We start from the raw sequence: 25,508 nt of genomic DNA, 5'->3' as shown, positions 1-25,508 counted from the left end.
ATTGAATAGGATAGGAATGTTCATCCAGGACCAACTATGTTGGATCCAGAAATGTGTCCTACTTTGCAAAATCATGGGAGGTACATCAAATAGCCTAGATCATTCCAGAGACGTTCAGCAGAAGGCTAATAGGATACTCGAAAGTGGTGTGATGTAACAAAAATAAAGCACTTCATTTGACATTATTGTTCTAAGAAGAATCAATTAAAAAATAAAATATACAAAAACTCTAAAAACAACTGTGTGCTACTGGTCAGATAATACAAGTTTTGTAATTCAACATTCATTAACACACTGTAAAAACAATTTGTTGGTTTAACTTAAAAATTAAATAACCTGGTTGCCTTAAAATTTTAAGTTGATTGAACTGGAAAAAGTGAGTCATCAGAAACTCAAAATAATAAGTTATCTGAACTAAATAAATTATTTAAGTTGATTTGACGAAATACATTTTTTTATTTTTTTTATTTTTTTTACAGTGCATGATCAACAATAGAAAAATTACACAGAAACTTCCCTTTTCACATCAAGAGGGTGGTGGTCATGATGATATATTTGATGATGTGATTTCACCCTCTAGCTAGTTTTTAATGAGGTAAACTGGTGATGTTATCTTGTTTAACTGAATAGAGCCAAAGCTACATAAATTAATATTTAGCATGAGCACTAAATACATCTAGCCAGCCACTTAAAATCTGATTTTACTTGAGCTATTGACCTATAAGTAAATAAAAAAGCATTAAATTATGTTAAATAAATCACTGCTGAAATTTTGTTAATATTAGGCTTACATACAATAATAAGAAATAATATAATAAAATGACCCACTAAGATTAAAAAAAAAGTTCTTACAAGCTGTTTTCCTAGCCTGGCAAATCTGATCTTCAGCTAAAAAAAAAAAAATTAAAAAAATAAAAAATAAAAAATAAAAAACAGCGTAGACCAGCAAACCAACTCCAATTGTTTCTCTCAGCAGGGTTTCTTTTTTTTTTTTTTTTTTTACTATAGTAGGCTATAATTAGATACCCACAAACACTATCACATTTTATCGCATTCAACTCACCGCACAATTCAACCCATGCTTCAAGTGTTTTCGATTCTGACAGAATTTTAAGTCTCTGCTTTGCCCTGCACCACATTTACTAAAAACAACCTGCTGAACGTGTCATAGCGCCGCCGCAACATCTAACTGGCGAAACCTCTGACGTAGTTTGGTGAATTTACATATTCGCTTTTAGGAGAAGGCTATTGGTCCCAGAATCTCCCCCGCGCACGCAGCGCTGCATTTCATTAGTGGTTAGAGCAAACATCATTTGAATGCCGGGAGGCGGTCATTGGTGAATCAAGCTGTCTGCAGTAACGTCAGGAGATTAGTGAATCGCAGCTGGAATGCGAGCTTGATTCACAAAGGCAAGAGAGGGAGACAAAGCCACCGCGCAGAAGATACGCACACCGGACTGCCACATCCCGCACAGGTACCGAGAACCGCGTCGACTTGCTCCATTATATCATCCTGTATCTGTAGGCTACTGTATTGTTTTGACAGGTGTTGCTGCTTTAATAAATGCTCAGAGAACGAGAGAGTGTCAAATGAATGCAGCTTTATAAGTGTTTTTACTATTCTACATATAGTAGCCTATATATTATGTAGTAATAACTATAGTGTATGCTACTACTATAGTGTTTACTTTATTCTGCACTGCTTTAATCCTGCATGCATGTCAGTTTAAAAAAAAATTACTTTTACACGAGTTTATGGGGACTTAGAAAGTCTGCATTGGTAGACAGATATGCTTCAATAACCAGTCTTACAATCTTAAAAAGAGTATGCAAGACATTTGATGATGCTATTGAATTTGTAATAGTAGCCTAGTTTATGAAGTGCACTCCTTGACCTTGACAGTGGTGTGCTCTAATGACAGTTGCTGGAATTGAAATGTTGATGTGGCATGTTCACCATAAGGGTTTGTTATATTAGTCATCAGACAGAGAGACATGATAAAAATAAACCCTTATTGCGAACAGAAGAAAAGTGAATGTTAGGTGATGACGACAGAGGGACCGCTCCTCTAGTGATGACTCAAAGGGGATGCAGCAAACAGGTTGCAGTAGACTGTGATTGACACTTACCCTTTTCATTTTGCCCTTTATGCACTGTACAAACAATGCATATTATATAATACAGAGTTATTTATTTTTAAACAGACACTGTTTGTACCCAAAGGCTTTTAAAATCTCTTAGTTGTAACTAATAAGGTCATGTACACTGTAATATACTATAATACACTATAATAACTATTAGAGTATTTCGTTATACATAATTTTCTTAAGGACCAGGGACCAGGGTCCTTTATATATATATTAACTTAAAAATAAGTTGAAGAAAAATAATTTTCTGATTAGTGTGCAGTGCACACTAGCCAATTATCTATTTATAATTGTTGAATGCAGTTTTTCCAGAATATGCTGCATCTCAGATTGACCACATAAAAAACAATATTGGAAAACAATCATATTTCTGAAAATAACCTTCCAAATTGCCCAATTTAACATCTGTAGAATGGGTTTTAATTAGGTCATGAAAATAAAACTAATTTGATTGGGCAAACGAGATTAATTAATTAAGAGATTGGTTACATAATTGTTTGAGTATGTATGTATACAGATAATACACAAAAAAAATTGGGGTCAGAAAGTCAATATTAAAGCATACATGAGGGTATTTAAAAATGAAGGTTGATTAAACAATATTTAATAGCATACTTGTTTACTGCATTTGTTTGTGTGTACTGTAACTGTTTTCCCCTTTTAGTTTGTATGGCTAAAATGAAGATTTGGTGAATGATATTGATTATTCATTAGGTGAGTTAGGAGGAGGAACCATACATTTCCGAATGTTTAGTGACCTTAGTCATGCCAACAAGCAAACATGTCTATAGCTTTTAGTTAAACAGTATACTTTTTGGCTGAGCTTTAAATACCATTTCCAAAATTAAAGGCACTAAAAATCTAAATCTGAGCACCAATAGCATGCTTATGCTCATCCTTATCTCATTCAGGGTCATTGTAATATTGCAAATGAAATTGATCCCTGTCTGGAAGTCTTCATATTAATCAAGTTCCTCACAATCTCTGCATTTCATTAGTCCTCGTTCTATTTTTAGCCTCGTTTACACAGGGCAAGAATGAACCAGACAGCTCCATCCTCTATCTATAGCCTTGAGTGAAAGTGAGAGCATGCGTGTGTTAGAGAGCGTGTATGTGTGGCTGGTGATGGGCTATTGATCCCAAAAATAGCTGCGGGAGATTTAACAGTGCGTGTGACACCGGCGACAGTGCTGGCGGTTGCCCACGGACCAAGCTTGTCAGGGGGGATCATGGGAAGAAAGGGCATGTGGAAAAGCTCTATGGAAATGGGTGCAAGCTGTTCCCCACTTACCGTTGTTGTTTGTGTGGGCTGACAAGAGACCAGTTCTGCTTTAAGCCCATCACCTAATCTTTTGGTGGAGCGTTAGTTACCGAGGCCAGGGGTTAACATCTGCTCGATGGGGTTCTGGGAGGTAACTGTTCTAGTTCCGTGTCACCTGTCGTGAGGACAAGCGCTTCCTATGCTGCCTGCAGGGTGGACAGAGAAAATACAGGTCATAAATATCTTAAAGCAAGACAAGGATTTATATATTTCACGTGAGGGTACTTTAAGTAGCTTTTTTATAGTTTTCCCTGTTTTGTAATTAAAGAATGTTTTAAACAATATATGAGTACACACATATATTATTGCCTCTATTTGTTTGTGTTTACTGTTACTGACCCTTTGTATAGCTATAGTTGAATGATATTGATTGATTTTTCTTCAGTTTAGCTCGGTTTTTAGTCAGTCCAGTTTCATCAATGTAGTAAGTAGACTGCAAAGTGTGCAACCTGTAAACAATTGAAAAAAATCATGCGGATCAAACAATATTTAAGAGTATAAACTTTTGTACTTTTGAGTATTGACTGTTTTCACCACTTAATTTTGTATAGCTACAAAGAACATTTGGTGAAAGATTTTGACCAGGAACCATATATTTCTCATGGTTAGTGACCTTAGTCATGCCAAAAAGCAAACATGTCAATGGAAAACATTGTAAGTGGACTGTAAATTGTAGAATATATCCTGAAAGCAATTGATGATATTAGAAATGGTTGTGTACCCCTTACAGCCATGAAGGGAGAGCATTTATTTGCCAACATGAGAAGTGCTCCGTTCCTCCAGCGGGTTTACCTCCTTGGAGGAGAGGAGCTGGTAGTCCTGCAGTCCACCGTGGGGGAGTCCTCACTGGGAGACAGTTTCCAACAAATCACCGACTTCAATGATCTCCCCATGTCCCTCTTCGCCTGCAACGTAGACCAATCAGTATTTGAAGACCATGAGGGCAAGGTAAGGTTAAATGAATTTCCTCACATATTCGCCAGCACTTCATTTTAAAAATCACTCCTGTAAAGCTGAAATGGAAGTTCATTTCATTTCAGAGTCACAAAAATGATTGTTTCCAAACAGGATTCGAAAAACTTTTGATTGGTTGAGTTCAAGAGTCAAAGAGCATGAAAAGAACGGAGAAGAACATTAAAAATAAACAATATTTTTTCCCATTTAGATAGTTTTAGATGTATTGTGGCACAGTAAAAACCTCATGGAGACATAGGAACAAAGGCAATTTGATTGGTAGGTATGCTAGAATGCTCCAGTGGAAAAGCAATTCCCTCGACTTGCATTACAAGATTTTGAATTAGGCCTCTCCAACCCAATTATCCATGTAGGCCACTTCAGGTGTGAAATTCAGCTTGAGGGCTCTCATCGCCGCTGCTTTCTCCTTATTTGCAAACGCTCTAAGGAGTGAGTTTACACCTAGAGGCAAGGGATATATCTTTCACTTCTTATGAAAGCCTATTTGTGGTTTTGCTGCTGCTGGTATGATTTGCTTATGATGACCTATTGACAAAATGCAGATTACTATTATGTTTCTTCTTCCCATATTTTCAGTTCAGCATCTTATTTTCTCACAATAGATACAGATCCAAAAGGCGGCATGGCTTATTAAAGCTATCTTATGTAGTAATGAAAAGCTGTTCAACACATTGGTGATAAAACATGGGAGAAATGTTTGAAGTCACGATGAAACGGAAGTAGCAACAGATCTTTTCTTCTTTATTGTGACATAGATTCAGGTGTAATGGGTTATCTTCATTCATTGATTGTCGGTTGGATTTTTGGGTGTTGCACTCAAAAATGGTGACAGATGAACATGGGCTTGCAGAGCCGGAGTTATGCTGAATAAATGATTGGAGAATTCCTGCATACAGTATATCACCAAATTCTCACCAGAAAATTCCAGTTATGAGATTTTGATAAAGCAAAATTAAAAATGAAACATATGGATGAATATGCATGTAGATTATAGATAGAATTGTCATTTCATACCAACTATAAAGAGTGAAAACTCACCCAAAAATGTAAATTCTGTCAGGGTAGTTCCAAACCCATTTGATTTTCTTCTGTTAAACACAAAAGGAAATGTTAAGCAGAAAGTTAACCCTGCATACAATAAAAGTAAATGAGAGTGGGTCCAAAATATTGCTAATATTAGCATTTTGCTTAACATCTCATTTTGTGTTTCATGGTAGAACGACATGACAAAATTATGACAGAATTTTCCCTTTTTTGGTAAACTATTCCATTTAAGATCGATCGTTCAATCATTTTGCTATAGTCTGTAACAGAGGTATTGGCCGATAATGTATTGCATATCGTGATGTATATTTTTGGATTATCGAAAAAGAAATAATGTAGAGCAGGACTTGGTTCAGTCTATCAGTTGTTGATTGGATGGAGGAAGATCTTAATGCAAACTTGCAGTAGATTGCAAGAATAGGGGCAGGGTTGAAGTGGACTAAATGATTGGGAAAATCCAGCATACGTCACCAGAGAGAAGTCTATTGTTTCACTGGAAGATGTTGTTTTGACATCATCATTTTGATTAAATTATATGGGAAAAGAAAAAAAATGAATGAATCACAATGAGATCATTAAGACACATTTAGAAAATGTAATGCCAACTTTAAGCTCTTTATGTTACATTTCTTGGAACAGGAAACACAGCGGTTCCTGTATATTTGACCTCTAGCTGAATATTTAGCCCAGACCTTCTTCGAACAGTTTTAAGAACACCGATCATGTGATATGCTGAGCTCTACCATGTCTGTCTGCCTCTCTGACCTGAACTGGATTGCATCTCACACACACACGGAAAAAGAAATCTGAACACACACGCACATAGGCTACACTTCTTACACTGATCCATCCTGACAGCTACTCTCAGACAGACTAGATCATCTGATTGAAGGGCTGTATAAAAGGTGGTCCATGACTCGCTCCATTGAGTCACAGGCTCCAGAAGGGCTCCTTATGAAATAGAACAAGTGCCCTGTCTTTTACTCTCGAATGACTCCACTAATACGAACATGCACACACAGTATTCTTGAAAAGTGTCCCCTTGCCTCGCATTATCTTGAACCTGACATGGCACGAATCATGTGGTTAATTTCTTTACATAACAAGAACTGTGTTGAAAGTTATTGTTTTTAAGGTGAATTCAGTGATCCATAATCAGGGACTTTGTTGTACCATGCTGTTAGTTTGGTTTGGGGCAAGGTTGTGTGGCTTCAATGCTTTTGTTAAAAGTTAAGTTACATTGTAGCCTGAATAGAGTTTAACTACAACACTGTGACACTGTGGGTGTCATGCAGATTTTTATTTCAAAGGGTATGCAAAATTTAGTTTTATATTGTTTTTTAAAAACATAATTATGCATCCATAGTGTCCATTGACAGCTGTATATTATGCTGCTGTCACTTTATATACACAGATCTAATATACACATGCAATTTTTTTCACTGCTGTTTACGTTCATAGACATAACCGACTGTGTTTATGTGAACTTTGTGTGTTTTTATATAACCTTATGTGTATTTGACAGTTTAAGCACAATAAGATGTGAAAGAGAACTTAGTTTAATTCTCACGGGACACGCCGTCTGACACCCAGCTTTCTGTGCGCGTGCTTCGGAAATCATATATCAGAAGTTTAAACTGATATGGCTTGAAAGTGCATGCAAATTAAATTAAACTTTAATGATGAAAAAACTGCAATGTCACATGAGCATGACCACGATAGATGATAATCAAAACCAAACAAATGTTTTGTCCGTTTTTGGCAGAGTATCCGGGCCACGAGCTGTAAAGACACAGCATTATTCTGAGTAATGGGTGGGGAGCAGCAACTCATTTGCATTTAAAGAAACAAATGCACGAAAAAAAAAAAATAATCCACTAAAAAAATAATTTACACATGGTTAATAAATGATTCGTGGGGTAATTTGAGCTGAAACTTCGCAGACACATTCTGGGGACTTATATTTCATCTTATTATAAGGAGCATTATAGGTCACCTTTAATCGTGTACCAGTCCTGGTCCTAATCAAAAATGAATAAATTATCAAAACAGTTTAACAAACAAGAAGTTAATACAAAGTTCTGCCTTTTTAGGCACAATATTGACAGTTTTTGCTCTACCAATAAAAATAATACTAAAGTCACCTAACGTCTAACAAATCAGTGTTTTTGAACAAATCAGTTGAATGAACGATTCACTGACTCACTAGTGAGTTCGTCATGAAACGTCACTGCACAGATCACATCTCTCTCGCAGAACTTTGATGTCATAGACCAGTCGATCTGCAAAATTCGACACACCTAAAGAGTAGTCACTAGTTTAATTCATAAATGAATGAATCATTTAAACAAATCATCTAAGTGACTCAATCATAAAAACAGCCACATGACGCCACTTCCTGGCATATTGATGTATCTTGCAGAAAGCGTTTTCGAAAAAAACTCAAACTGTTGTATGATTCATATTAAATATTATTTATAGTAATAATGTATATAACAATAGTTTCTCTTTTTTATTATTTAAAACATCTTACTTAGATCTTAGATCTAATAAAACATGGCTGTTGACAACCCTAGGGTAAAAATAAAACGTAGTCAAACAAACGCAGCAATTTGTGTTTGAGAAAAACTTGTGCCAAACAGTTCTTTAGCCACATAGCTCATCTTTGAGAACTTTAATTATATTGTCTATTACAGAATACGAACCCCTATCATAAAGAAGGGAACATATACTTAATTAGCCAGCTAATTGTGCTGATAATTCTGCTCTTAATGTTTGACTTCTTCCCCTACAAATGCCATGAAATATTAACTGATTAACAGAGCATGATTACATCTCCTGGATTGGCCAACTTTCATAAATGGCTTTTTGCTGAACTGTTGATAAAGATCTTCTCCCCTTCCTCTAAATTGATTACAGAGCACATGGTTGTGGGATGCAGAAGCTGCCTGATAGCTACTCAACTGATTGCTGTTTAATGAATCTGTCTCTGATTGGAAGGGGACAGTTTTGAATTAATGGGTGCAATGGGACTGACTGGCCCATTTATTTATAACTTGTGTTGATGGAGCTACGAAGGATGTGCTATCGTCGGTCACCATAACGTAAACAGCATTTCAGCTTGATTTTTTTTTTCTTGTTTATAAAGTGAACATGTAATCAAAAACCAGACTTAAAAAAGTATTTGATACACCATGTAGACATATTCTGATTCTATATCAACAACTTTTTTTCACAAGCTTAATTACTGTATGTACATGCACAATAACGGTTCCCAGTTTGTTTGAATAAGACCTAACCAGGAAAGATTTGCGGTCACTTGAATTTCAGTATACTGAGGTAGTGACAAATTGGGTCCTCTTTTAAATTCTCTGGCAAAATGTCTGTTTTAGTTAGCTTATGTACTAGCATAGCATGCAGATAGCCAAATAGGAGATTAGCCTGCTGTAAAAAAAAATATTTTCAAGATCTGTTATCACAACATATTTTCTTTGTCAAATCAACTTAATAATAATTTATTTAGTAGAGATAACTTATTATTTTGAGTTTCTGATGATTAAATTAATTTCCTTCATTGTATTAACTCACTTTTTCCAGTTCAATCAACTTAAAATTTTAAGGCAACCCAGGTTACTTACTTTGTTAAGTTAAACCAACAATATTTTTTTACAGTGTAGTAATCACAACATTTTTTCTTTTGTCAAATCAACTTAAATAATTTATTTAGTTCAGATAACTTATTATTTTGAGTTTCTGATGATTAAATCATTCTCCTTCACTGTATTAACTCAATGAACTTAAAATTTTACGGCAACCAGGTTACTTACTTTTTTTTAAGTTAATCAATATTTTTTTACAGTGGGATATCTTAGCTACACATTCACAATTATCATTATCAGTAATCTATAATTACTTGCTAAATAAAGTAAATGTCTAAATATTTAAGTTGAATAATGAATTATTTATTTGATTTATTAGTTCACATATTTTAAATGTGTAAAATTTGGGTGTACACTGTAAAAAAAATATTTTCAAGATTTGTTATCACAACATTTTTTCTTTTGTCAAATCAACTTAAATAATTTATTTAGTTGAGATAACTTATTATTTTGGGTTTCCTTCATTGTATTAACTCACTTTTTCCAATTCAATCAACTTAAAATTTGAAGGCAACCAGGTTACTTACTTTTTTAAGTTAAACCAACGATTTTTTTTTTACAACTGATTGAGACCTGAGTTCAAGATCTCTGCAACCACAAGTGAATGCCGCAAACACGTAGATGCTATTATAGTCAGCTGCCATAATGTCATCTGCATCATCTTAGAAGATATTATTATATTTCTATCCTTATTTTTCACTCATGTGTATGAGATTATTGCATTTGAAACATTCTACCCCCATAGCCGGCTGTTGCTCGGACGTAGCCCCCTGTGACCCTGCAATCCCTTCAGCGCAAAGTATTCAGCATCCCTGATTGGATTTGGCTAACATCCGGAGAGCAATGGAATGCACCAGATTTATGAAGCTTAATGACAGATGACAGCGAGACAGAATAGGCTGTTGCTATTCTCGTTTCTCCCTCTCTCCCCTCTCGCCTGGACGCAGACTGCTGTCGAGTGCCCCCACTTTGCTGATTGATCAAGGGAGGTCAAATTGTTGCAAAGGAGCATCAGCACCGTGCCGTTGCCTTCAGCCGTGATTCGCAGCGCTGTCAAAATGTTTGATTGTGTTTGGCACCTCTGGAAGAGGCACTTCTTGCGCATCTGAGCCGCTGAATCAATTTAGTAGGCTGTGATTATATTAACCCCATGAAAGGCCCAGGTGATGCATAGGATCTATTTAAAGACGTATGGCGTTATTAGCTCCCTAAGAATAGGAAAGCAATCTTACAGATTTTACAAAATTGACTCTTCTGTCAAGACTAAAACCAACTGTCTTCCTTTCTAATTATGCTGTTTTGACAGCATGACAGTTTTGAAACTTTTTTTGTTTTTACTTTCAGTGAGAACTTTGTCAAGCGGCATTCAAAGACAATTTGTCTTTTACTATTTAAAGTGATTGCCCAGCCAAAACTAAAAAATCAAGTAGTCACTCTCAACTCATTCCGAACCTGTATGACTTTCTGTCTTCTGCGAAACACAAAAGATGACATTTTGAAAACTGTTGGTAATCAAACAGTTTTGGTTCCCATTGACTTACCATTTTTGTCCATATGAAGTCAGTAGGAACAGAATCTGCTTTCAGTTACTTGGTTACCTACATTTTTTTTTATAATGACATACTGGGAAGTAAATGATAGAGTTTTTATTTATGGGTGAACTATCCCTTTAACATTATTTGGCATTTGTCTCCACATTGTGTACTACATACTAAGAGCTGTTTATATAGTTTTTATATTGCGGTGGCATTTACTGATAGAATTACCCACGTCAGCCAGAGGTACGTCATGGCTATCCGTCATAGACTTTTTCTGCGTCTCTCCCTTGAGCTCACCCTGCATCAATACAATCTCCACTTTGGAAATGTCACGCACGTAAACCTAGACATGATTCACATAGTGTCTCACTTATAAGCTGCCACTTGAGTTGTTAGCATGGCAAACATGGAGAAATGTTCTCTGCGACAGGGGATCGATTACCAAGCTTGCAGAAAGGCAGAGTGAGATTTATCCTTCAGATATGCTGTTTTTCAGTGCATGCAGTTCACATTATAAGAGGTGTGTGTGATAAAGGCCCCCAGTTTGAGCCATAATATTCTTCGCTGTTACCACTAAAATAATATTCCACTTTATTTAATAATTTATTTATTGTATAATGTATTTTTGTCCATTAAATATTAATATACACAAAATATACAAAATCTGCATTTAATGGCATAAAATAATGTTAAAATCAGCGATAATACCTACATTTAAATAGCTGCTCCTCAGTGTGAACTCTGCCATTGGGGCCAGTTGTGGCAGAGACACATTCTCATTGTAAAAACATTTCTTGGCTCTGGAGCAACTAGGGGTTAAGTCAGTGTCTTGCTCAGGGACACATTGGTGTCTCGCAGTGGATTCGAACCCAGGTCTCTCACACCAAGGGCATGTGTCTTATCTGTGTCACCACCACCAAAAATATAGAAAAAAAATATTATTGAATGATTTTCAGTCAGAATGGTATTCTACATCCTGTTTGTTATCTCTGTCACCTCTGGCTTGCTTAGCTGGGGAAACTTATCACTAATAATTTAGTGATAATTTCACTAATAATTTAATAATTGACGACCTTTACAATGGAGATGAATCAACACTGAACTGACTTCAGCAGAATAATGGCGTTTTTATTTTCCTTTTAGACCTGCTGTACAGCCGAAATGACTTCTGTTTACATCATTGAATCATTTTCCTGTTATCACTCTGTAATGAAGTTCATTGATAAGGGAAGGAGCTGGCGGGAACCGGCGAACATTCAATGTTAACTTTAATCCAAAACAAGATGAAAGTATAGCGGAAGCACCTCACGGACGACTGCCACATATAACCGTATTAAAATATAAAACATAACATAAAATCCAGGCCTGGTCCTCTCTCATCCTTCACTGTCATCACTCCTCCTATTATCATTGTGGAGCCCCTACATGGGACTCACATCAGATGTGGTGTGCAGGTGACGCTCATCATCACTTGCGCCACCAGCCACGCTCCAGAGACAGAAAAACTGAGTTTCGAATAGACACAAAAATGGACTCTTCATTGTACAGTTTCCTATATGATGTCACTACAAAACCCTGACAAAAGACAGAGGAAACTAGAAGACTTTAGAGGAGCTCTAGTTTCATTGGGGTTATGTAATCGAGCTTGCTGGTCATGAGTTCTGCTTTATATGGTCATATCAGTTTTAAGTGGAGTTACAAGTATGGCCTTTTGTTCTGCATGAATTCCTTTCCTCAGGCCGAAGTACTATGGCCGTTCCAGTGTGTGTGCTCGACTACTAACCCCAACCTCCTGCTTGAAAGGCTAAAGTTCACCAAACGGATGAAACCATAGCCCAGTAATGTGACACTGCAGAAATATCAGACGTCTGCTCTCTTCAATGACGTTTATAGAGTGCAGGGACACGGAAAAAAACAGGCTAATGCTATCCTCAAGTGAGCTATTAACATTCCAGTGTCACTCTTTTATTGTGCTGGCTAGCACTGATACGTGGTGCTATGGTTCTTGTTTTGCAAACTGTCAAGGTTAAATACATGAATGGGGATCTATTAGCATTAATGTTGCTCATCCATGCGGAACTGTGCATGACGTGTGCATGACCTCTCTGCTGTACCTGTTCCCAGTGCTGCGCTCAATGTTTTTGCCAGGGGGGTTTAATACCTCCCACTCACTAGTTACTACTCATGCTTATGTCATCATATAGTGCTCTCTCTCCCTGCATTCTACTGATCAGCCCCATTTCATAACGCTCATACCTCTCATCCGCCGGCCATCTTTTATAGCATTTTCTAAGTGTTAACGACACTTCATAACAATCCTGTGTCCATGGAATATGGTAAATCTTTTCCAAAACCTAGCGTGCTGCTTACCTAGACAACACATTAAAGGGATACTCCACTTTTTTGGGAAATAGGCTCATTTTACCACTCCCCCAGAGTTAAACAGTTGAGTTTTACTGTTTTCAAATCCATTCAGCCGACTTTCTGATATTTAGAAGAATATCAATAACCAAACAGTTTCTGATCTCATTGACTTCCATAGGAAAAAAAAATATACTATGGAAGTCAATGAGACCAGAAACTGTGTGGTTGGTTACTGATATTCTTCTAAATATCAAAAAAATCGGCTGAATACATTCGAAAACGGAAAAACCCAACTGTTTAATTCTGGGGGAGTGGTAAAATGAGCCTATTTCCAAAAAAAATTGGAGTATCCCTATACTATAAGTCATAACACATGAAGGCTGTTGGCAGCATAATCATGACACCTTCTAAGATACCTTACTTTTGCAGCAATGAAGGTAATGCAATGCATTGTGTTGAGCTGAGTGAAAAATTGAATTCAAGATGGTAAACAAGGCCAGAGAAATGCAATAAACGATTAATTATATTTGAATAGTATTTATTATTATTAATTACATTATTTCATTCCATACTGAAAAGGATTGAAAAATCTGGTTGAATAATATTCACTATGCTTACACTACTGTTCAAAAGTTTAGGATGGGTAAGATTTTTGACAATGTTTTTTTGAAAGTCTTTTACTAAGGCTGCAATTATTTGATCAAACATACAGTAATAACAGAATTAAATTAAAATATCTATTTTCTATTATATATCTTAAATTTGAATGCATTCCTGTGATGGCAAAGCTGAGTTATTAGCAGCCATTAACACTTCAGAAATCATTCCAATGTGCTGATTTGCTGCTTGCTTCAGGCACTTGCATGTGACATTATATTATTAACATTTTACTAAAATCGAACAGAGTTACAAGGTTTTTGAACAATGAATTTCTTAGAATTTGGACATATTTGTTTTGTCCGTCATTAGAACGTCAGTAAGTGCATCACATTACGTTTTCATCACCTTACAGGTTATAAAGTTTACTGTAGCCATGTGGGCACTCGGTTTTCTTAGATTGAGGCGTGTGTGAGGTTTTAGCGGCAGTTTGAGGATCCCATAGACTTAAGAGTTTTAGTCACAAGCTCTTTTTAATACTTTTCATTGGTTAAATATTTGCAAAACCCACAGACAGACATAATGGGTAACCAATAGTAATGATTTAGGAAATGGAGACACAAGGTTTCCACCCTAAAGCAACAATATATTATGTATATTGGAATGCAGTGTAAGAAACTTTGGATAAAAGCATCTGCCAAATGAATTAATGTAAATGTAAACACATGTTGCATTCATTGGGTATCCATTTGCATCTTGGAATAAAAACTGTATAAAATGTTCAGTATGAGTTGTATGGTAGTGTACTGTTCTAAACATCGCCAATTTTTGCCCATCTCACATTTAATTAATTTTCAGCATCGTATTCATATAACATGCATTACATGCCACAGCTGCCTACCATTTAACCTTTGTAGGCATGGGCAATGATGTTGCTTCTCTGTTCAAGACCACAAATCAAAGCCTGTTGGAAAGATAGCCAAAAAGCTCTGGGCTCTGATTTATTGTAATCAAAGGTTAGAGAGTGTCTATTAGGATGCAGCTGCTACATGAATTAGCACCACAATGAATATAAAAGTGCTCTAATAGACTAGAGAATGTTGGTGCCATCATAGATTCATCCTTAGAGATGAGTAACACCTAAAATTTACATGGGCATGAGCACATTATCATTGCTTTAAAGTTTAAAATCATGGACTTATATATATATATATATATATATATATGGAAAAAAATGCTATAAGAGATGGCCAAAACAGCCCATTTAATGCTAAAGGTCAGATAGTGTGGAAATCTACTTTATTTCCACTTAATTATGTAATTATTTTAATTTTAAGTTACTTATTTTAGCATATATATTTTTTTAAAGTCACTGAAATCACTTTGGTGTACATTTACAATTACATTTTAAAGGCGTAAATAAATCTCTTTCACAGAAAAAATATATACATATGTTACTTACATTATCAAAGATGAGTTTTAGGCTAGCGGCAACCTTCCGTTCTCTCTCTTGAATCCAACACGGACATGACTTAAACTGCAATTCATTTGACTGGCCACTAGAGACAGGCTGTAACGGAATGGGTGGATTAAGGTGCAGGACTCAAGTGCAAAACAATGGGTATATTTATTTAGTAAATAACACAAAACTACAAAAAAAAAAAAAACTCCCTCATGGGGGAAAACTAGACTAAACTAAATCAGGCTGGATACAGGAAGCACATGGATAACTTGGACAATGAACCAGCAGCACAGATTAAATAGGGGAACAAACATAAGAGGGTAATGAGGCAGATGGGGGGAAATTAAACAATAACAAGATAACAAGATGGGCGGGGTTTAGACAATTGACAGGGGAGCACATGTCACAAGGAAATAACATGACAGCCATAACATGACAGCCATGTGCTCACAACAGACCAGACTAAACACAAACACATGACAATCCGGGAGTGTCACAGCTCTGTCACTAATCCAAGAGAAAACACAAGGGTGACAGTGACACGGGCTCCAAAAGAAAGTTAATCCCATACCCCGGTTAATATGTCTAACAGAAAAAGATATGTTTACAGCCTGGTACAAAAAATGTTTTTTTGACTATATTGCTAATTTTTCCCTTCATGACAACTGTGAGGGGGGTGAAATTTTTTTCTAACTCATCCGTTTAAATTTTATTAAATTATATTAAGTAGCTGTTTGTCTGCTGTCTGTTAGCGTCATGTCGCCTCAGCTAATCCCAACTCTTTTCACATTTTTTGGTTATCCTGGAGTGAGGCGCTGCCAAGATGGTGGCAGTCGGCTCCGCCCACTTTGGGCTTAAAAAAAAACACTCTAGTACAGATACTACTATACTCTCTTTTAGGTGAAAAACTAATTTACTGCAGGGGGACTTTAAATCTAAAGTTTCCATCTTAGTTTTAGTTTTAATTTAACCTTGCAAGAATCCTTGAAAAACATTTTAACTTGACAAACTGTTGCTTGGATGTTTCCTCATCGTTGTGAAGTGTTAAAGTCTATTACTGTGAGACCGCTACAGAGGGAAGATCTGAGGACGTTTTTTTTTTTTTTTAGCTATAATGCTGGTAAAATATTAATGTCCTCCTAAAGTATGCACGGTGAGTCAGGGTGAGGTTTTACTGCATCGAGCGCTGGAAATAGCTCACTCAATCCACATTACTCACAGCAAGGCTCTTTTTAAGAATCCTGCGCAGAGATTAGTGCCATTGTGACTTCCAACCCTGACAATTTCCACACATATTATCAAAGTGTGCGCTATGAGTAATGACTGTAGAACTGGGACAGGACCCATTCGTTCCAAGAATTCTCTTTTAAAGATATAGGCTAAATGCACAGTTAATGTTAACAGATATATATATATAGTATATACATACACATTTGCTCACAATGGACAAAAGGACTTTCTCTTTTTCCCTGGCTATACTGCCTTAAAGGCGATGGGTGTCATTTTTCATGTTATGAAAGGACAATTTAACAAAAAATAAAAATTGATAATTAATAATAATTTGTTACATTTATATAGCGATTTTCTTGGTACTCAAAGCACTTAACATATGGAAGGGGGAAATCTCCTCAACCACCACTAGTGTGAAGCATCCATCTGGATGATGCAATGGCAGCCATATTGCACTATAAAGCAGATTGATGCAGTCAATCAGTGTATTATATGGGGATGATTAGGGGGCCTTGATGATGGACAGAGGCCAGTGGGCCAATTTGGCCAGGATGCCTGGGTTACACCCCTACTCTTTTTCGAAGGACATCCTTGGATTATTTGTGATCACAGAGAGTCAGGACTTCGGTTTAACGTCTCATCCAAAGGCAATTGCTTATTAATAGTACATTGCAATTGCTTATGTATAGTAGCAATATGGGCATCATGATGGACATCATCTTCTGATCCCTGAGCTATTACTCTAAAACCAGTCCACCCCCGCCACTGTCACATGACCACTTACAAAACAGGGGTTTACTCCACTGATTCTAAGAAAAGCCCCAGTAAAGCTTTTTTTAACATATTATAGTGTTTTTTTTTCTACAATGACATATAACAGGCACAGATTTAAAATTGATGTGATGATGTATACTCTAACGTAATACTTTTTACACTTCACCCAGTCTTTCTGCAGGTTACATCATTAAACCAGTCTTTAGTCATTCATTTATATGAATCATTCAGAAACAGTTCCTTTAGTCACGAGTCAAGGCATAGGCCATTGATTCAGATTTGTTCAATAACACTGATTCATTCAGGAACGAAACAAGCGTCACGAGTGAGTGACTGAATCATAAAATCTAACTATTTGTTCAAAAACAATAATTAATTTGGTAACTAAATAAAGGACTGCTTTTATGAATGCGTGATTGACTAACACCACCTGCTCTTGCTCAAACACTCATGGTTTATTCGATTGTGGAATTGTTTGGAGATATTTACGAGCAAAATAAGACAACATTGTCTAAACATTGTCTAGGACTGTTAAAAGCAACATCACACTCGCAAACGTATTCTGAACTAGTACAAAGATCTTGTAATATAATGCTTCAATATATAATGTAAAAACCCAAGATTCTTTGGCTGTTTGGGGGACCTTTTATTAATAATTGAATATAATTTAGAGCTCATGCCATTCTTTTGGGAACTGTATATTTCCCAGAGCTTCTATCGACTGTTGTTTACACAAGTGAGTCAGTGAGCCAGAGGTGAAAATGAATTCGTTTTTCTTTAGTCTGGGACCTGCGCCACCTTGTTCATGACTTTGTCATTTTTCAAAATAACATTTTGATTTCTCTAAAGACTTTTGTAATCTTGGCTCCTATGCAGAATTAAGTATAAACAAACAAACAACTGTTTCCTATTCATCTAGCCTAGCGTTAAGATCAACATTTCCAATATGATGCTTGATAACAAATCACCTAATGACTTCTTTGCTTTTTCATCGGGTTCCTCTGTTGCTTTTGTCGTCACATAACAAGGCCACATTGAAGGAATGTAATATTAGATTCAATTTTGCCTTGAGATGTGCAATTTGTGTATCTGCTGTTCTCTGAAGACATTTTTGAACAAACTTCTTCCCCCATCAATAAAGAGTAAAACAGTGCGTAAATGTCATCAAACAAATCCTGTTAATGCTAGCAGATTACAAGCATGTCTTTAGTTAAGACATGGTATTTAGTGTTTGCGGGAAGGAGATTAAATGAGATCCAGCCTGTTTCCTTGCAGAATGACAAATTAATCAAATTAAGAAATAATTTTTCAATTCCCCTGATGCATCTGCGCAACGAGTTGTTTGTAAAGATATTTATCATCCTAAAACAACTATTTAATTTTTCCCTTTTTGTGTGAGACCAGGGAGTTTATCTACAGCAATAGTTTATTTTCAGCTGTTATCTACGCTGTAGTGTTGCTGTTGGCCAATATTGTCTGGTGTACTTGTCAGATCTCTGGATCTCAGCTTTGCTGTTGTCAGTTGCTATAAGTGTTTAAATGCCCAGGGAGGATCTCTGCTGAATAAGAAGATGCTATATCATTTCCATCACATCTCCTGGCAAATCACCAGTGAATTTTTGCTTGTGTCGCTCTTATTCCACCTTGTAAATTTCATGCAAATAGCCAGCTCAAGCCTCATTGAGATCTTTTTTAGTGCCAAGGGCATATGTGAATATCATTATTCATCCTCCAGCTCCAGGATGCTACATTACAGCAACCTTTTCCTTTTTTTCTTCTCTTTTTTCCGCTACTGCATTTTAGCAACCACACAGCAACGCCCTGGCAGCCTCCCAGAGCATATATAGGCAAACAACGTAGCAACCACCTACACCTTGTCAACTAGTCAGAACACTTAGCAATAGCATATTCATTCCCTGGCAGCCACCCACCCCAACCAGAACAGCTTTGCAACCATTCAGAACACCTTAGCAACCACATAGCAACGCCCTAGCACCCACCCAGAACACCCAGTAAACCACGTGGCAACGCCTTGCAACCACCCAGAACAGCATTGCAACCAACGCATTAACAGTATTAAACCAACTTAAACTAAAATGAAATCTGAAAATATAAAATCAAAGCTCATTCAAAATATGAATAAATACTATCATAATAAATAATACAAAAATAATACTGGTTCTAGCAACCACCCATAACAGTGTGGAAACCATTCAGTAAAAGTTAGCAACCGCATAGAGATGCCCTGGCAACCGTTCAGAACACCTTAGCAACCACATAGCAACGCCCTAGCACCCACCCAGAACACCCAGTAAACCACGTGGCAACGCCTTACCAACCCCCCAGAACAGCATTGCAACCAATGCATTAACAGCATTAAACCAACTTAAATTAAAATGAAATCTGAAAATAAAAAATCAAAGCTCATTCAAAATATTAATAAATACCATCATAGTATATAAATAATACTAATTCTAGCAACCACCCATAACAGTGTGGAAACCATTCAGTAAAAGTTAGCAACCACATAGAGATGCCCTGGCAACCATTCAGAACATCTTAGCAACCACATAGCAACACCCACCCAGAACACCCAGTAAACCATGTAGCAATGCCTTAGCAACTACACAGAACAGCATTGCAACCAATGCATTAACAGCATTAAACTAAAATGAAATGTGAAAATATAAAATCAAAGCTCATTCAAAATATTAATCAATACTATCATAGTAAATAATACTATAATAACACTGGTGCAACCACCCATAACAGTGTGGAAACCATTCAGTAAAAGTTAGCAACCACATAGAGATGCCCTGACAACCATTCAGAACACCTTAACAACACCCCACCCTAGCAACCACCCAGAACATCCTAGTTTTACCTCTTTGTTAGACAGGGAACAGTGGAGAGAAATGAAAAAGTGAAAGAGGAAAATTGATCATGTCACATTGAAGTCGCAGAGTATAACCAGTGCATCACATATCTATATTTGCCCTTTTTCAGTAGCAGCCTTGTCGAACGCAAATGAATTAGCCTTTGCTCGCACTAGGATGTTTTATATCTGTTGATAATGTACTACTTCTGTGGACAGTAGTGGTGCAGATTGGTGACAGTTGGGGGATTCTTGGATAAAATCTCTTCTTCCGGGGATCAGAGAAAGCTTAAGGCTTAAAATGGGAAACGAAACTCTCAAATGTCCTGTTGCAGTCTGACATGTGGGTTATATGAAAGCTAGTTGTTATATTACTCAGAATCTGCACTGTAAAGGAGGTGTTTACCCCAGCTGCTCTGACGTTAAATTGTTATTTAGTTTGTTTACTGGCAGTCACCATGTATACATATATGTATGTGAGAGATAAGGAGACAGGTCAGTCAGGGAGAGTAGTTATCTGGAAGTGTGTGTGTATGTGTGTGTGTGTGTGTGTGTGTGTATTGGCAGGGGAAAATGTGGGCTGGTTTTTTCCTGCCTTGTTGCTTTGGAGTGGAAAGTTGATGGAAATATCCAGAGTGTGTCCCGGTTGCCCAGGGCTGCTGTGTGTGCCATAATAATCTCGACTCAGGACTCGTGTGTGCGTGTGTGTGTGTGTGTGTGTGTCTGCCAGGGGGGAGTTAGTGGTCACACCTGACGTGGGGAGCTCTCCGAGGTCCTGAACGCCTGCTTGTTACACACACACACACACACACTTACTGAGCTATTTAAATGAGGACATACTATAGATTGTTGATAAAGATAACTAAAACTACTCAGTCCCTAAACATACTCCACAAGGAATACAGTATTTTGCTTCATATTACATACTAAAAATAAGTGAAAACAAGTCTTAAACAAGTCTTAATATCTTATAGGCTACAGAATTGCTTCTATTAAACATATCTTGCTTCAAGTTCGATGTTTTTTTAGATTGCCTACCTGAAACTATACCAATAGATTTTTTGGGGGTACCTGAAAAACAAGAAAAAATAATCTACATATGCTTAAACAACTGACTCTAATCTGACAGTGTTGTCTGCCTGTTAACTGTTACCCTGCCTGCACTAATCATATAAGCAATATGTAATGTATTGTTGTAACAATAGGAAATGCAGTATTTTAACCCACACAGTGCACAGTATTGTTGTTATCGTCACTTTAAATTCAGAATATTGTCAGTTGCTTCAGCATCCTGGTTTGTGTTTTCTTTATGAATGAAAAGCAGTTTTGAGGTTGAATAGGGCACTGTTCAATGTGACAGCTCTTTTTAAAGCTCATGGATAATGCTTAACAATTTTATGCTTCTGTTGTCTTCTCTTGTGTATATAATTACTAGCAATTTCTCTGTGGCTGTATTGCTTTTAAATTTACACAATATATTCTTTAAATTTTAATATTGTGAAGCTTTTAAAGCTGCAAGATGAATTATCAGTTTAGTCCGTCTGACAGCACTTGACTCTATATCAACCTGTATATATAATGTAGTATAAAGATATTGATAATGTCTTATAATTCACATTGCAACATATAGGGGAAACTCAGGAAAGTATAATACCACTAATTTTACTCCAGGAATATTTTTTTAGGGTTATAAATATTTGTATTCAAACATTAATCTTTTTTATATATTTAATTTCAGGGTAATTTCCAGAAAGTTTCCATGGGAAATTAAACTGGGGGATTTTGGAAGTATTAAAAAAAGTGACCAGGGGCTTCATGAATACTGTTACCATAAATTCTTAGTTACACAGCACATAGAAGTGGTACAGTCATGGACAGAAGCCCTATCAACTCGTATCAAGCTCAGCTGAGTAGCTGAGTATTATATCAGCCATCTTCAAAACTGTTTCCTTTCAAACTGCACTTCCTGTGACCTACACCCTGCCGCTTTCTTAGAAGCACAGCTGCTTCTTGGGTTGCCTAAAGAGTGCTGATCCCTGACATTCACACTCACTTTCAGAAGCCGTGCAGAGAAAGAGATGGGCTCAGGGACCAGGAGACCCTCAGGGGGCCTTCAGACACTGTGCCATATGCTGGCAGTGACGAGAGCTGTGCAGGCGGCCAGTGGGTGAGCAGACCACAGGGTTGCCAGACAGTGGGGGATCAGGCACAGGGGTTTCTGAGGCGAGATGATGATATTATTACACGCTAGGCTGTGTGTGTGTGTGTTCAGAAAATAGAATTACAATTTCTGTCTTGTTCTCTTTTTGTTCGAAAATAATCATGGTGCACCACTGGAAAAAAAATATTTTCAAGATTTGTTATTTTATCACAACATTTTTTTCTTTTGTCAAATCGACTTAAATAATTTATTTAGTTCAGAAAACTTATTATTTTGAGTTTCTGATGATTCAATCAATATCCTTCATTGTATTAACTCATTTTTTCCAGTTTAATCAACCAGGTTACTTCATTTTTTTTAAGTTAAACCAACAATATTTTTTTACAGTGTTTATAATTTTTGGACTGCCAGCTTTTTAGGAATTATTAAAGGAGCCCACTTTGCGTGCATTCATGTTTCTCAGAACGACAATATTATCGTTTGTCGCAATAATTTCTTGGACAATTTATCGTCCAGCAAAACTTGTTATCGTGACAGACAGGCCTAGTCTCATCATCTTGTTTAGCTCAACCCATATAAGCCTGGTTTAGTCATTCATTATCTGTAAAGTCTTGTTTAGGGTTACACTGCAATTCAGAGCATTCTCCCTGGTTTCATGTCTCTTGGTTTTGGGTTTCTTGCCTGTTCCGTGGATTACTCTTTTTGCCCATGTTCCCTGCCTTGTGTTTTCATATGGACTGCCTCCCTCTGTTTGACCTTGCCTGTACATTGGATTACCCTGTTCACTAAATACTGCATTTGGATTTTCAACCTTCTTGTCTTGGAGTAGTTTGTGACGCATGCAGAATTAGGCATTAATAAGTACTAATAACAGCCAAAGCTAATATCCAAGTAATATGCATAGTAGTTAATAGTGGGATTTGGACCCTAAACTAGAAGTGTTACCAAAACAGTTATTTAAATGGTATTACAAATTCATGGTATTAGCTTTTGGTGAGCATATGGACTTTCAAAAACATCAAAAAAAATCTCCAACCCCAATTTTTTTTAACTGTAGTATTAGTGTTTTTTTTAAGAATGTCAACCAGCCTGATACAGTGGCATTAAAGCAACCAATGGCGTGAGTCTGGGGCGGAGCTAACTGTCCAGCCGACCAATAGCAGATGGAGTGAGTGCTTGAAAAGTAAATATTTTTGCAGTTTTGTTTCATGTTGCTCAGAAATGATACACTTCACCTTTACTTTATTTGAAATGTAGTCCAATATTGTCATATAGCAAACTATATTACACTTTGCTAGTTTCTGCTGGGGAAAAAAAGATTTTCAGTCACTTTTCTTGCACTAAAATGTTATACAACAACATTAGATTTCTTAGACGCAGCACTAGATGGCAGACTTGTTTGAAATGAGACTGACCTTTTTTTTCTCAGATTACTTTACAGTCTCTTTGTTGTCCATTCCTTATGGATTTATACATTATTATACAATCTTTACTTAAATAGATGTCTAAATAATAATATATATCTGGAAGCAAAGATTTGAAGCTATATCCCTCAGGTACCATGACTTATCAGTAAGATTACTGGATGAAACGAGTAGCTAATTGGTGGAAAAATAAAAGCATTGACAATTGACTAAATATCACACTCCTGTGAGGTGAACATGGACCTCTTTTTTACAGCGCTAGACTAGTACAAAATAGTCTCTTACTCCCTTGGGAAAGTATGCTTGCAATGTTTTGTATTGTTGAACATTTGGACATGCTATAATGTTTTACTGAACTACATTGGCATGGCCTTCCTTCTGTTAAACAAGATATTTCTGTCTTGATTGAGTTCTTAAAGGGATAGTTCATCTAAAAATAGGGTTTGAGAACCGATTCTCATTCAGATATGGTTCTATTTATTTATTTCTATTTAATTAAAAAAACCTTCAGATTAAAAAGATACTTTGACAGTGTTTGACAGCAAAAGAAATGTAGTCTGAATTTGAAAAAAAGATGAAAGAGAAAGACAGAGCTGCTAAGAAATAAAATGAATATAATAGAAAGGCAACATTATTACAATGAACTAGATGGTGTTGTCCAATTTGCAGAGAATTACTGATTTGAATGTGATTCTGACTCTTTTGAGCCAGATCTTTTTAATTACTCATTTAGAAATCCATCTCAAACCGAACAGTTATGTTCCCAATGACTCACTAATTTACTTACAGTGTCATGCAGCTAACAGGGAATGTTCTCAGAACTTTAGCTATGAAAATAATCTTCAAATAATTCAAACAGAATGTTCATTCAGAGTTATCTGGTCTTTAATAATGTTCTCAAAACTATAGCACAAAAGCATTTATGAATTTAAATTTACCTGTATGAATTTCTGAACACAAAAGAAGATATTTTTAGAATATGGTTAACCACAACAAGTCAATGAGTCCCATCACCTATTTGGTTACTGATATTATTCAAAATATCTTCTTTTGTGTTCAGCAAAAGAAAGAAATGGGTTTGGAACAACTTAAAAATGAGTAAATTATGACAGAATTTTCATTTTTGTGTGAACTATTCCTTTAATGGTAATGAAAGCAAAATGTTCCAAGTATCCCAGTAAACTGGGATACGCTATTCAGTTTTTTTTTTAACACCATAGTAATAAGTTGGCCTTTTCTAGAATACGGTACAACTAATTAGGTGATTTTAATGGTGAAATGGACAACTGCATCTTATAGTTTCTTCTGTCTGAAAGTTAATTTTTTGCTTGTTTTCCCTGTTCACTGCAATAAGGGTCTCTCTGAGTGTTGTTTCTCTTCACTTCAATTGCGATTTACAATATACCACAATAACTCATGAAAGTGCACTTCTAACAGGATGGAGAGAAGGCAGCGTTACGTAACCCCCTCTCGCGCTCATTCCACAAGACTCTTACCTCTCTATAATTGGCAAATTCATGGCAAACAGCCCCAGATAGCAGAGGTTAATTGTGTTTTAAGAATGGGCACGATGACAAATTATAAGCCAGCGTCTTTGTGACCCTTGTGTATTGGAGCCTGTCTCTCTTTAGTAATCTCCTCTAGCACACGCGCTCATCAGAAAGCTCTCAAGACGAGCAGGCAATCATACATGCCAAGACGCACTTCACACGTACATATTTATTCTGATCCAAGCTGTCATGCGTTTTCTCTATGGTTTATATAGAAAATAGGTAGAGTTCTGAGCAGGTGTGTTTGTTTATGCATTCATTCCTTAGGTTAGGCAGCTCAAACAGCCCTGGAGCCAAAGTCATCAGGCTGTCAGCTTCAAATGCAATTGAACAAGTCAAATGGAACTGAAAACGTCTTTTGCAGAATTGGCAATAGTGTGCGATAA

The 25,508-nt window shown here is 36.5% G+C and overlaps 1 protein-coding gene across 1 annotated transcript in view; it reads left to right on the top strand.

Moving 5' to 3' along the window:
- The first annotated feature begins 1,314 nt into the window (after positions 1 to 1,314).
- Positions 1,315 to 25,508, top strand: part of rcan2 (regulator of calcineurin 2) — a 72,820-nt gene continuing 48,626 nt past the window's right edge. The window contains exons 1-2 of the mRNA XM_039692938.2: positions 1,315 to 1,475; positions 4,200 to 4,417. Of these exons, the coding sequence (XP_039548872.2) occupies positions 4,202 to 4,417 (216 nt within the window). The 5' untranslated portion in view covers positions 1,315 to 1,475; positions 4,200 to 4,201. The remainder of the gene's footprint in view (positions 1,476 to 4,199; positions 4,418 to 25,508) is intronic.

The sequence above is a fragment of the Pimephales promelas genome, chromosome 13 (assembly GCF_988280905.1).
Source record: "Pimephales promelas chromosome 13, fPimPro1.hap1.1, whole genome shotgun sequence".
Classification (NCBI taxonomy): Eukaryota; Metazoa; Chordata; class Actinopteri; order Cypriniformes; family Leuciscidae; genus Pimephales; species Pimephales promelas.
Note: the sequence above shows the minus strand (reverse complement) of the source record. Positions and strands in the feature narration are given on the sequence as shown.